Source organism: Lithobates pipiens, unplaced genomic scaffold (genome assembly GCF_037356315.1).
Source record: "Lithobates pipiens isolate NorthernLeopardFrog02 unplaced genomic scaffold, aLitPip1_a1.2 Scaffold_28, whole genome shotgun sequence".
Lineage (NCBI taxonomy): Eukaryota > Metazoa > Chordata > Amphibia > Anura > Ranidae > Lithobates > Lithobates pipiens.
In genome coordinates this window covers 52,108,095-52,122,564 of record NW_027507789.1, presented here as the reverse complement: position 1 = coordinate 52,122,564, position 14,470 = coordinate 52,108,095, and the positions used below count along the sequence as shown (strand labels likewise).

Below are 14,470 nucleotides of genomic sequence, written 5' to 3'. Positions count from 1 at the left end.
CTTTTCTTGAGAAGTACATCACGGGACACAGGGCTCCCGCCCCTCTTGGGTTTTGCGTGGTTTCTTATTGCTTTGCTACAAAACTGAGGTGCCTCCCATATGGGAGGGGTTATATAGGGGAGGAATTCTCCTTAATTGGGGGTTATCCAGTGTCCAATCACCAGAGGTGCCTATATAACCACTATGTAATGAAGCTCCTGTGTCCCGTGATGTACTTCTCAAGAAAAGGATTTTACAGGTAAGCTGTATATAAAAATCCTATTTTTTTTTTACCAGTAATGGGGGCGATCTGCGAATTTTATCATGACTGCGACATCATGGGGGACAATTTTTACACAATTTTGTGACCATTGGCATTTATACATCGATCAGTAGTATAAAATGCATTGATTACTGTAAAAATTTCACTGGCAGGGAAGAGGTTAACACTAGGGGAGCGATCAAGGGGTTAACTGTGTTCCCTGCTACGTGTTCTAACTGAAGGGGGGATGGGACTTGCTAGGGGAGAAGATAGATCGGTATTCATACTTTGTATGAACACACGATTTGTCTCTTTTCCCCTTAGAGAACCGGGATCTCCATGTCAGGAGCGATCGCGGGAGCCCGGTGATCATCGGGACCTCCGGGTACTCGCATCGGCTCTGGGTGCAAGCAGCAGGCACATGTGTGCCCCTAGTGGCCACAAAAAGAAGCAACGTAACATGACGGATTTTCGTGCAGCTGAGCCATGTTACCGCAGTACAACTGCAGTGGGTGGTCGGCAAGCGGTTAAAGGATAAAAAAAAAAAACGACACAAATAATACTCACAAATGCATGCTGTGTACACGCATATCAAAGCAAAGTTAAGAAAAATCTCCTCCAGGACCAAATGGCGCAAGGAGACCAGGTGGCGTCTGTAAGTGGCTTGGCTGACGCATTTCGAGGGAGAATCTCTTCCTCAGAAACTCTGGCGCTAGGTGGGTGCACCCTTCTCTTGTTTTCCCATGGTCCTAAGAGGGCAACAAGAACCTAGGCTTTGACAAAAAGGACTAGACACATTTCCTTTCCTGGACCATTACGCCTAAGGAGCTTGTACAGTTTTTCTTTGGAGCAGTGGTCATTAAACTTGTCCTTAGGGCCCACTAACAGGCCAGGTTTGCAAGATAACTGAAATACATGACAGGTGATATAATTTGCTGCACAGTGATTGCCGTATTCTAGTCTACATCTCCCCAAGGTAATACATAAAACCTGGCCCTGAGCGTCCTGAGGACATGGTTGATGACCACTGCTTTGGAGCACTTGTAAACACTAACTAAATGACATTTACTTTGCAAAAATGATTTATATAATAATCAATACCAATTTTTAACATAAAATTATGTTTTCAAGTTTTTTCCTGCTGATTTCATGCAACCGTTTTGCAGACATTTTCTGCATGCACTCCAGCAATGGCTGCATGTTATTTCTCAAGGCAGGTTTTTTGAATGTGGCAAGAATGAGCCCAGTCTGCGTAATCTGTTGAAAGAGATATTTTAGTCTCCATTGAGGCCCACGTGAGAAGAAAACACAAAAGCACAATTGGAAGACAAGGTTGTCACCTCATTACAAGGAGAAGGGCCTACATGACTAGATCACCAGGTGTCATTTTAATGAAAGATTTAAAATGATCGAACATTGATTTTGAAATGACATTACCATGTTAAAGCTTATATGAGATTGTAGTGATTCATTTTACATATACACTATATTTGGTAATAGCCTATCCATAGCCCTTGGGAATCATTTAAAGCCCAATGCATCTTTGAAGTGCACTATATTACCAAAAGTATTGTGACACCTGCCGTTACACACACATGAATTTTAATGGAATCCCATTTTTTGTCCGTAGGGTTCAATGTTGAGTTGGCCCACCCTTTTCAGCTATAACAGCTTCAACTCTTCTGGTAAGGCTGTCCACAAGGTTTAGGAGTGTGTCTATGGGAATGTTTGACCATTCTTCCAGAAACGCATTTGTGAGGTCAGGCACTCATGTGGATGAGAAGGCTTGGCTCACAGTCTCCGATCTAATTCATCGCAAAGGTGTTCTATCGGGTTGAGGTCAGGACTCTGTTCAGGCCAGTCAAGTTTCTCCACCACAAACTCGCTCACTCGCTTGGCCCCTTAGTTGTAGTGAAAGAAATTTATAAGGCATCAGCATACCAAGACATTCTGGACAATTTCATGCTCCCAACTTTGTGGCAGTTTGGGGATGGCCCCTTCCTGCTCTAACAGGACTGCAAACCAGTGCACAAATTAAGGTCCATAAAGACATGGATGAACGAGTTTTGGGGTGGAGGAACTTGACTGGCCTGCACAGAGTCCTGACCTTAACCGGATGGAACGCCTTTGGGATGAATTAGAGCAGAGACTGCAAGTCAGGCCTTCCCATACACATCAGTGCCTGAAATCACAAATGCTTTTCCGGAAGAATGGTCCCATAGACACACTTGTCCTTGTGGACAGCCTTCCCAGAAGAGTTGAAGCTGTTATAGCTGCAAAGGGTGGACCAACTCAATATTGAACCCTACAGACTAAGACTGGGATGCCATTAAAGATCATGTACATGAAAAGGCAGGTGTCCCAATACTTTTGGTAATATAGTGTACTTTAAGAATGCAGTGAGCTTTAAATGGTTCCCAAGGGCTATGGAAGCTCCTTTCAACTTTCCCAGATTGTTGTTGTGCCCAAATTATTTATTATATTTTGTCCATAGAACTAAAATGAAAACACAGTAAAAACAGTAAATACATTTAAAGTGACAGTATACAAATAATCAAAAACACAAAAAGAGAAAAAACACTACATAAACGAAACTACATTAAATGTATAAAAGCCCACTCTCAAAAAATGTAAAAACACAGTAAATATTATTTTTTTCACATTGCACCAAAGCAGCTTAATGGTGTGGACCAGGGGCAGACTGACAACTCATGGGGCCCCCGGTCAATAGGAGATTATGGGGCCCCCAGGTAATCAGAAATGATGGGGCCACACAGTATACAATCACACAGTATACACAGATATGTTTCGAATGGCTGAGAAGGTACTGGAGAGGTGGGACAGCTATAATCTTGGGATTTTTAGACCAAAAGGATGTCGGTAAGGGACATTTCAGAGACAGATATAAAAAAAAACACAGATTCTAACATACTGTCCCTGGTTTTACTGAGGCTGGCAACCCTGATGGGGTCCCCTAGTGGCCTGGAGCCCTCGGGCAGTGCCCGAGTGGCCGAATGGTCAGTCTGCCCCTGGTGTGGACCCATGCACTTTTAAATGGCTCAAGTTTGATTCCAAATGCAACAGTTGGTATAATTTTCGCAGGGCGATGTGTACTAACATGGTCGGCTGGTCATGTTTACATGTGGATGAGCAGACAGGGAGGCTGTAAGACCAAGGCTAAGCCACCTCTTGCCCGAATGTGTATGTGAGGCTTTTCTGAAGAAGAAAATTCTCTGTAGGCTCTGGAACACAGCAGAGTAATAACCTGGTTTCTGTTTTCTTACAGTGAAAATGTGTTTGTTACTTACATCAGAGAGTTGACGAATGTACGAGCTCAGTATTTGGAACTCCTAAACAAGGTAACCCCATATCTGAAATGTTCATTGCACGCCAACCATGTGGTGTGATCATGGGCGTCCGCAGATTTTTTTTCAGGGGGGGCATCATTTTAGGGTCACCCATGCACCGCCCCTTTTCGACAATGTCATTATCATATTATCCTGGTCAGAGACTACAGACGTAGTACAGTCCTTAGGATAAGTAATGGATAATGACCAACAGGCTCTCTTACCAGACCCAGTGAAACTACAGCAGTGATCCCTCTGGCTGGGTTCCTCGGGGCCGACTCTGGTCAGTAGTGTAGCAAGTCTGTACCCTGGTAGTGGCTCAGTGTTTCTCTCTCTGGTAGTGCTGGGCAGCGTGGCTCTCTCTGGTGGCGCTGGGCAGTGTGGCTCTCTCTCTGTTGGTGCTGGGCGGCGTGGCTCTCTCAGGAGCACTAGCAAGTATGGGCGCCGAGGAAAATGACGTCAGGCACCGTGGAGAGGAAGAGGCAGATTACGAGGGACCCCCTAGCAACAGACCTAAAGAGGTGAGTAAAAAAAAATTTTTTTCCAAATGTTAATTGTATTGAATGCAGCTGAATAATGAAAAATTTATTTTATGAGTGGTACTGTCCATTACAGTGCTGGCAAAATGTAGACAATTAGGCAATGTTGTAGTCATTGCAGCCAAATATATTTACTATGTTCATGATTCTAAATAGGCCTTATACATTTAACCAGATGCCAATCAAACATAGGTCACTTCATACACAGGTATAGATTCATTCCTTCTGCCTTCCTAGGAATATTATCTGGTCCTGCCCTTTTTCAACCTCAGTCAAGCAGCTAGCCTTAAAGTGTCACTAAACCCACATTATAAAAAACTATTGATAAATGCTGTATTACATTCTGTTCATACTTACTACGTCACTACGAGATTCGTATTCTGTATTCTGAAAAAAACCTGATTGATCCTACTATTCTCTCCATCTTCTGCCCATGTCCCCAATTCAGCTTGGGATTTTGCAGATGTGATGGTTATCCTCAGCTTTCAGTGAGTTCCTATGCTAAGCATTTCCTATCACATCTGAGCAGTCTATGTGACTATAGAGTCACCCATGTGATAAACAGAGGAAAATGACAGCCCAATCCCTCCCCCCTCCGCCATGCCCACTAACCAGCTAAGCACAATGGGGGAGGGATATTACATGTACGTTAATGGAGGCTTCACCTCCCTCTTATCCTAAGACACAGGCTTTTTTTTCGAATTTCACAATGCTGGGGGTGCCGAGTGAGCATGCTTCCAGCACAAAACAGTAATGCCAGCTGTATGTATATATGTGCAATACATCATTAAAGCCCAATGCCACACATATACGACCTGTGGTGTTAATATATAAGCCTGCATGTGTTTCTATTGTAAGCTAAATTTATGGATTTTCCTTCTCTGTAGGGCTACCGTATTTTTGTATACAGTGGAGATACAGACATGGCATGCAACTTTCTAGGTATTGAATGGTTTGTGCATTCCCTCAAACAAGAGGTAAGTGTATTTGTGTCTACTGTTTAGTGTTAAATTATGAATATAGTAGAGAACAATTAGATCTCTTGATAACTTTTCATTGCTTTCTATAGTCCCATTTGGGAGCTTTATCCTCACTTCCTGTCTTTATAAGGGTCTAGGCAGAACAGGAAGTGAAGAAATTCTCCCCATTTCTTGTTTATTTGGCAAGTTTCAGGCAGAACAGAAATGAGGGAAAATAACACTAAAATAAAGTTTCTAGTAGATTAGCGTGACCCAGTAAGGGGGTCTATAAAATCACATAAGAATCAACCTGTAAGGAAAACTGCATTTTACATACCTGTCCAGAAGTCTGTGTCACGGTCTGGAGTCAGGCTCGGAGGCCAGTAGCTATAGCAGCGGAGCAGATCTTCACACAGGTCACCCTGGCTGATGGGCCAGGTTTCTGAGGAAACCTCTGGTGGAATTCCCTTGTTAATTTAGGCACATCAACATTCTCTTCAGGCTCCCAAAATTTTTCTTCTGGCCCATATCATTCCCATTGAACCAGATATTGCAATTTGTTCTTAGAGATTCTGGAGTGAAGAATTTTTCCCACCACAGATTATTTTTCACAGTGTACCTCAACAGCTGGAGGAAGAGGATGAATTCTTCCAGAAAAAGGATTTTCATGAAACGGTTTGAGTAGCGATATATGAAAAATAGGGTGAATCTTCATGTTGTCAGGAAGTTTTAGGCAAAAAGTGACCGGTTTCATTTGAGAAGAAATCTCAAAAGGTCCCACAAACTTTTGACCCAACTTCGCACATGGAACCTGAATCTTCAAATTTTTGGTAGATAACCAAACTTTGTCACCTACGTGAAAACATCTAAGGTATTGCTCCAGAGTTTGATTGGTTCTCACAGTCTGACCATTAAACTGCAGATGAAAAGCTGAGGACAGATTAATTGTTACACCCAAATCTGAGCAAAATTGTCTCCAAAATTTTGAGGTAAATTGTACTCACCTGTCAGACACCAAATCATCAGGAATTCCATGTAGTTTAAAAACTTCTCGAAGCATTACCTCTGCAGTATGTTCAGCAGAGGGTATCCCCTTAACTGGAAAAAATGAGCCATCTTAGTGAGATGTTCAACATACCAGGGTGGTGGTCATCCCTTTTGAAAGAGGAAGATCGACCACAAAATACATTGACCCCCATGGTCTTGATGGAACAGGCAGTGGTTGAAGTAACTATCTCTTGACATCTTTCTTGTATCCAGGCCACCAAAAGGTGTTTTTCTGTCTTAGAAACTTCAAAATGACCAGCAAGTTTAGAGTCGTGAACCAACCTGAGGTTTTCTACCCAAACTGACTCAAGTACATAGAGGCAATGCGCTTGAGTCTGTAAACCTTTGTTGTACTTGAGGTTAATGTCCTTAGGAGGATTATTAGGAAGTGGTTCATTCTCATACCCCTTCTTGAGAAGATTAAGAAATGTCTTTGAACTCGTGGCTCCTAGAAAGTATTTTTGAGGCTGGATCTTACATTTAGAGTGGCTTTCCTGGAGAGGCCCAGACAACCTCTATGATAGGGCATCAGCCTTACCATTCCTTGACCCAGGGTGGTATGAGATAACAAAATTGAACTTGGAAAAGAATAGGGTCCAACGTGCTTGTCTAGATGGCAACCTTTTAGCAGAATTAATAAATTCTACATTTCTATGATCAGTGAGAACAGTTACAGGGTGCTTAGCCAGCAGATGCCTCCACTCAGAAAATGCTTTCTTAATTGCCAGCAGCTCCTTGTTTCCAATGTCGAAATTATTCTCGGCTGAAGACATTAGTTGAGAGAAATAAGCACAAGGATGAAGCTGCATTTTTTATCCAATTCGCTGAGAAAGGATAGCTCCCACAGCAGAATTAGAAGCATCAACTTCTACGAAGAAAGGTAGTTCTGGATCTGGATGTATCAGTGTTGGTACAGAAGTGAAGAGAGCCTCAGGTGTCCACAAAAAGAGCATCCCTTTCTTTGTCAGCTGTGTAATTGGAGCAATTACTTTGGAGAAATTCCTTATAAATCTTATAAATCTGTAAAAGTTGACAAATCCAACAAATCGCTGTATCTCCTTAAAATTCCTAGGGACAAGCCAATCCACCACTGCTTCGATCTTATCAGGATCCATGCTTACCACTTCAGAAGAACTTATGTATCCCAAGAACTGGATCTGAGTTTCTTCAAACTCGCATTTCTCTAGTTTAATTTAAAGTTGATTTGCCTTAATCTCTCAAAAACAATACAGACATGCTTGCGCTGTTCTTCCAAATTATCCGAGAAAATGAGAATATCATCCAAATATGCTATTACAAACTGATCCAGAAAATCTCGAAAAGCATCATTAATGAAATGCTGAAAAGTTGCAAAGTCCAAAGGTCATGACCAAAGTCTCAAAATCTGGTTCTGAAAGCAGTTTTCCATCCATCTCTGGGACAAATGCAGACAAGGTTGTGTGCGCCCCGTAAATCTAATTTGGTAAAGAACTTGGCAGAGCGGAGTCTCCCAAGCATTTCTGGAATCAGTGGGCGTGGATAGCGATTCTTAATTGCTTACTTTTCAATATTTGTACTGAAGTAGCAAAGTTATTTAAGGCACAATAGATAAACCGTGACAAAAACAGAAGTGAAAATTGAGCACCCTCAGTGAGTGTCTCTCTTTCAAGTGATCATGAACATAACATCATTGAATAAGAGACAGAGCAATCTCAACATGAAATGTATTTGGTGTGAGTGCCAATTAACATAACCATAACATAAAATAAAAAAACTTAAGTTGTTCACTGTAAAATCAAGAAATACATCTCTGATCAACTAAGGACCGGCTGCAGATTGTCCCATCAAGCTACTTTAACTTATAACATTAGAAGTGACTTTCACAGGGAGAAAGAAATATGTTGTAAGGAATAGAGAAGAAAAGGGGGGGGGAAGAGATCAAAGAGTGGGAACCCCTGTGTACATTTCCACTAGGATCACGTCGGCCTAGGGATATATGTTCTGTCAAAGCATTCTGTAGTTCGCAACAATGACCAAGTTAGTAAAAATCTAAAGAAAAGAAAAAAAGAAAAAAAAGGAAATAGATCAAGAAAAGGGAAAACAGAGAGAGAGAAAAGGAGGAAAGAAGAAAGAGAGAGGAAGGAAGAGGGTCAAGCCAGAAGTGTTTCAAGGCATAGATAAATAACGTATCCATGGATCCCATGTTGCATCTAATTTCTTAGTAGAATTGTGAAGGATACAGGTAAGTCTATCATTAACCATGATCCAGTTAAGTTTATTCTTCACGTGGTCAAGGGGAACCAACCACTGCTTCCAATATTTAGCAATAGTTATTCTAGCTGCCAAAAATATATATGTAATTTGCTTTGTCGATTTTCTTTGGGGGACCTCATCAGAAAACTTTTGAAAAAGCGCTGGTTCTGGGATCTACGTATATATACCTCCGTCACAGAGTATACTAGGTTAAATATAGAAATCCAAAATCTAGTGACTACAGGGCACTGCCACCAAACATGAAACATTGTACCCATCTGGCCACAACATCTAAAGCAGGTGGGTGATGCAGACAGGTGCATCTTTGCGACTCTGGACGGGGCCGAATACCAACGTAGAAGTGTTTTGTAATTTGCTTCAATTAATGTGGTATTTATAGATATTTGGGATAAAGCATAGTCAATATCTTGCCAATCATATAATTCCCACATGGTATTCAAGTCCCGTTCCTATTGAGTCATGTAAGGGAGCTTATCATTCTGGTAAGTAAGGGTAGTATATATTGTAGATATCCTTCCCTGTAAGAGTCCCTTCTTTTGACAAGATAGTTCAAAATTTGTAATTATAAGGGGTCCATCTAACAGGTTAAGTTTAGATCGTACAAAAGAAATAAACTGATTATATCTATGATTGCCGGAGGGCGTCTGAAATGTGTCTTCAAAATATTGCAACAAGCGTGGTTGATCCCAATTAAGGTAGTCTCCTATCCTAAGAAGCCCTTTGTTGAGCCACCATAGGAATAACATTGGAGTCATTCCAGGAAAGAACTCAGGGTTAAAGAATATGGGAGTTAGTGGAGTATGCAGGGATGATAGAGGTTTGCGATGTCGTACTCAATCCCAGACCACTAGGGAATGAGACAGGGTAGGACACAAAATCGGAGGCCGAAGGCGGCTAGGGAGCCACATTAGAGAGCCTATGGCAAAAGGGTGGCATGAAGCGATTCCTAATTGTGATCCTGTTTAAATATCTGTAGTCAATACATGGACGCAGGGTGGAGTCCTTTTTCTCCATGAAGAATAAGGCATCCCCAGCAGAAGAGCTTGAGTGTCTGATAAAACCCTTCTCTAGATTCTCATTAATCCACTCCCTGAGCACCTTCAGTACAGATTCTGATAAAGAATAAAGGAGACCAAATGGTATTTCTGCTCCTGGAAGAATTTCAATGGGATAATCATAAGAGTGATGAGGAGGCAGCTGATCTGTGTTCTTTTTATCACAAACATCCCGAAACAGTGGCGGAATTACCAGGGTCGCACCAGTGGCATTGGCGACTGGGCCCTCTGGTTCCGCCACTGTAGGGGGGCCCGCCGCCGCCTGGGAGAAAGTACAGTACACTTACGGTGTACAGTCATTCACGGGGAGTCCACTCCGCCCATCCTCTCCTGCCGATCCGCCCATCCTTACCGATCGCATTCAAGGGCACACTGCAAGGCTCCGCCCATCCTCTCCACCCATCCTCTCATCCCACACTTAGGGGCACAGTCCCCGCCCACTTCGCCCATCCTCTCCACCCATACTTGCTGCCTGAACTCACGGGCACAGTCCCCGCCCACTCCGCCCATCTTCTTTGGCCCTGCCTGCACTCACAGGCCCCGCCCATCCCCTCTGCTCAGTACTACTGCTTATCCAAGCAAGACCCAGCAAGGAAGGGGAACAGAGTGATCTGCAAGTGAGTGGCACCCATCCCTCAATATCAAAACTGCCACTGATCCCCACACCACCACTACTGCACTGATACCCCCATACCACCCCCACTACTGCACTGATACCCCCACACCACCACCACTACTGCACTGATCCCCCACACCACACCCACTACTGCACTGATCACCCACACCATACCCACTACTGCACTGATACCCCCACACCACCACCACTACTGCACTGATACCCCCACACCACCCCCACTACTGCACTGATACCCCCACACCACCACCACTACTGCACTGATCCCCCACACCACACCCACTACTGCACTGATCCCCCACACCACACCCACTACTGCACTGATACCCCCACACCACCCCCACTACTGCACTGATACCCCCACACCACCACCACCACTACTGCACTGATACCCCCACACCACCCCCACTACTGCACTGATACCCCCACACCACCACCACTACTGCACTGATACCCCCACACCACCCCCACTACTGTACTGATACCCCCACACCACCACCACTACTGCACTGATACCCCCACACCACCACCACTACTGCACTGATACCCCCCACCACCCCCACTACTGCACTGATACCCCCACACCACCCCCACTACTGCACTGATACCCCCACACCCCCCACTACTGCACTGATACCCCCACACCACCCCCACTACTGCACTGATACCCCCACACCACCCCCACTACTGCACTGATACCCCCACACCACCACCACTACTGCACTGATCCCCCCCACACCATTACTGCCACTGATCCCCACACCACCACTACTGTACTGATCCCCCCACACCACCACTACTGCCACTGATCCCCACACCACCACTACTGTACTGATCCCCCCACACCACCACTACTGTACTGATCCCCCCACACCACCACTACTGTACTGATCCCCCCACACCACCACTACTGCCACTGATCCCCCCACACCACCACTACTGCCACTGATACCACCCACACCACCACCACCACTACTGCCATGGATACCACCACCACTGCTGCCACTGATACCCTGATACCACCACCACTACTGCCACTGATACCACCACCACTACTGCCACTGATACCCTTATGCCACCACCACCACCACTACTGCCACTGCTGCCACTGATCCACCATGACCACTACTGCCACTGACCCCATCCTTGCCACTGATACCATTCCCCTCCCCACCACTCAATCCCACCCACCGTGGCACTGATCCCATTCCCCACCACCTCTGCCACTCATCCCATTCAATCCCCCCTACCACTGATCCCACCCCCCACCACAACCCTTGCCACTGATCCCATCCCCCTCACCGCTGCCACTTATCCCATCCCTCCACCACCACCGTTGTCACTGATCCCATCCCTACCCAACCACCACTGCTGCCACTGATCCCATCCCCCCCACCGCTGCCACTCATCCCATCTCTCCCTCGCCGCTGCCACGCATCCCACCCCCCACCACCGATGACACTGATCCTATCCCTCCCCAACCGTCACTGATCCCATCCCCCACCAACACCGCTGCCACCCACTCATCCCAGGGGCGTAACTACAGGGGTTACAATTGCAATAGCACACATGTTGCCCCTGACCACCTGGATGGGAGGGGCATTTAGAGGAACAAATCCCCCTCCATTTTTCTCCTGCAGCCACTAAAATTCTGCTTCTCCTCCACTCCCTCTGATAGGCATTCAGTGGCTGCATGAGGAAAATGGAGGGGATTTGTTCCCCCTTCTATCCAGGTCCTGCTGCCCCTGAGATCAGTGGGAAGGGCCCTGGCCCGGAGGTCAGGGGGGCCCTCCATAATTTTTTGCACCGGGGCCCTGAAGGTTCTAATTACGCCACTGTCCCGAAAATCAAGATTCAGTGGAGGTAGCTTGTCGTATGACTGGGTAGTTGCCAAAATTGCTTGTAAAGATTGTTTGCAATGTTCTTTGTCATGGTTAGATGTAAAGTTTAAACAAGTGTCTCCCAGTTGATGGAGGGATTATGGATAGAGAACCATGGAATGCCCAGGATGATAGGGAACTTGGGTGATGCGATCAGCTGAAAGCTGATAGTCTCCTGATGGTCAGTCTCAATTAGGAGTTTAAGCAGTATGGTTTTGTGGGTAACAGATCCTGAAGACAAAGGTGAGCCATCCCCAGTTTTCATATCAATGGGGTCGAGTTTATTTCTTATTTGAATGTTATTAATTTAGGCAAATTCAATGTCGATGAAGTTTCCCCCCGGCCCCAGAGTCCAACATAGCAGAGCAAGGTATTTCATCGCTTTCAATGATCAGCCTTAAAGGGATAACTAAATGAGTTGATAAAAATTAACTTTACTTGCTTCCTGAATCAAAGGAGAGACAGACTGAGAAATTGAGTTTATTTGTTCAGATACTGTAACATCCATTGCCGCAGTTGTTCTTTTAAATTTATTGGGACAATTAACTGCGTAATGTCCAGAGTCTCCACAATAAAGACATAAGTTCTCTGTATACTGAGTAGTAGAAAAACACATGCCACCATTACTGCCTGGGATCCCCAGTCTCTCTTTTTTCCTTTCAGTAAGTCTCTGATCAATTTGAATACATTTAATAAAAGCTTCAAGGTCATCAGGACATTCTACTCATCTTTTACTTGTTCTGAGAGTCTTTGACGGAACTAACTCTTTTGTGCTGCTGGATTCCAATTGGTATCTAAAATCCAACGTCGAAATTCAGTTGTGTACTCTGCAACTCTGTAACCCTGCCGTAATTGTGCAATTTTGCTACAGCGGTAGTGCAGCGGTTAGGATCATCGAAAATTTGGTTCATAGCAGTCACAAAATAATTGAAATCCCAGTGGTGATCAAATACCACCAAGAGAAAGCTCTATTTGTGTGAAAAAAATTACATAAATGAGCAATTACCAATTAAAGTAGCGCAGTGCTGAATAGCAAAACATGCTCTGGTCATGAAGGGGGTAAAACATTCTGGAGCTCAGGTGATTAAACACAGATTGTTTATACAGTGATCATCACTGTATAAGCAATTAAAGTATAACAAAACGAAATATCTTGATCTCCCCCAGAGCATTACAGTGTCACTTTGGCGACACTGAAACCGAAATTTTACTTTTTGGCCTAAAAGCAAAACGCTATGTGTGGCGGAAAACTAACACTGCGCATCACCCTGAACACACCATCCCCACCGTGAAACATGGTGGTGTTTCATGGTGGGGATGGTGTGTTCTTCTGCCACATGCTGGCTGTGTCCCCCTCATGGCTTCTCACAAACTGCAAAAGGGACTTCTTATGGCTTTCTTTCAACAATGGCTTTTTTCTTGCCACTCTTTCATAAAGGCCAGATTTGTGGAGTGCACGACTAATAGTTGTCCTGTGGACAGATTCTCCTACCTGAGCTGTGGATCTCTGCAGCTTCTCCAGAGTTACCACGGGCCTCTTGGCAGCTTCTCTGATTAATGCTCTCCTTGCCTGGACTGTCAGTTTAGATGGCCATGTCTTGGTAGGTTTGCAGTTGTGCCATACTCTTTCCATTTTCAAATGACTGATTGAACATTGCTCCATAAGGTGTTCATAGCTTGGGATATTTTTTTTATAACCTAACCCTGCTTTAAAATTATCCCTGACCTGTCTGGCATGTTCCTTGGCCTTCATGAAGCTGTTTGTTCACTAAGGTGCTCTAACAAACCTCTGAGGGCTTCATAGAATGGCTGTATTTATACTGAGAATAAATTACACACAGGTGGACTCTATTTACTAATTAGGTGACTTCTGAAGGCAATTGGTTCCACTAGATTTTAGTTAGGGATATCAGAGTAAAGGGGGCTGAATACAAATGCACGCCACACTTTTCAGATATTCTATTTGTAAAAAATGTTGAAAAACATTTATCATTTCCCTTCCACTTCACAATTATGTGCCACTCTGTGTTGGTCTATCACATAAAATCCCAATAAAATACATTAATGTTTTTGGTTGATTCCTTAGTGGCAACAGCTTCCCCCCACCTCCGACCATGACAGGTTCTCCTTCTGGTAGAACCGTCACTTCTGGTTGGACTGCAAGCTGCAGTCTCAACCTTAAGCTGCTCTCTTGCTCCTGGATAGGCCCTCAGACAGCCTAGCAGCCAAATGTGCCTGGGATAGGCCCAAACTCCGGCCTAGCAGCCCAGGCAGCCAACAACAACACATCCACCCAGATCGCCGTCCAGGTGGCACAGAACCCCGATCACCTGACTCAACCCAAATTTATAGGTTCTCCCAGCAGGCTAAGGGGCCCAAGAAAACCTCTGACCATTGGTTGAGACACCCCATATACTACTAATCTGTCCTTGCATTGCCCTTGTCCTATCTAATGTCACCAAGTTACCCGGCCACCCAGCAACAGAAGAGAGAAGTGCAGCAATTCTAGACTTGG

General features: G+C 44.6%; 1 protein-coding gene across 1 annotated transcript in view; it reads left to right on the top strand.

Moving 5' to 3' along the window:
• The window catches only part of LOC143935396 (lysosomal protective protein-like), a 75,164-nt gene that overhangs the window by 56,191 nt on the left and 4,503 nt on the right, over positions 1-14,470 (top strand). The window contains exons 12-13 of the mRNA XM_077459231.1: positions 3,528-3,600; positions 5,015-5,104. Coding sequence (XP_077315357.1) covers positions 3,528-3,600; positions 5,015-5,104 — 163 coding nt within the window. The remainder of the gene's footprint in view (positions 1-3,527; positions 3,601-5,014; positions 5,105-14,470) is intronic.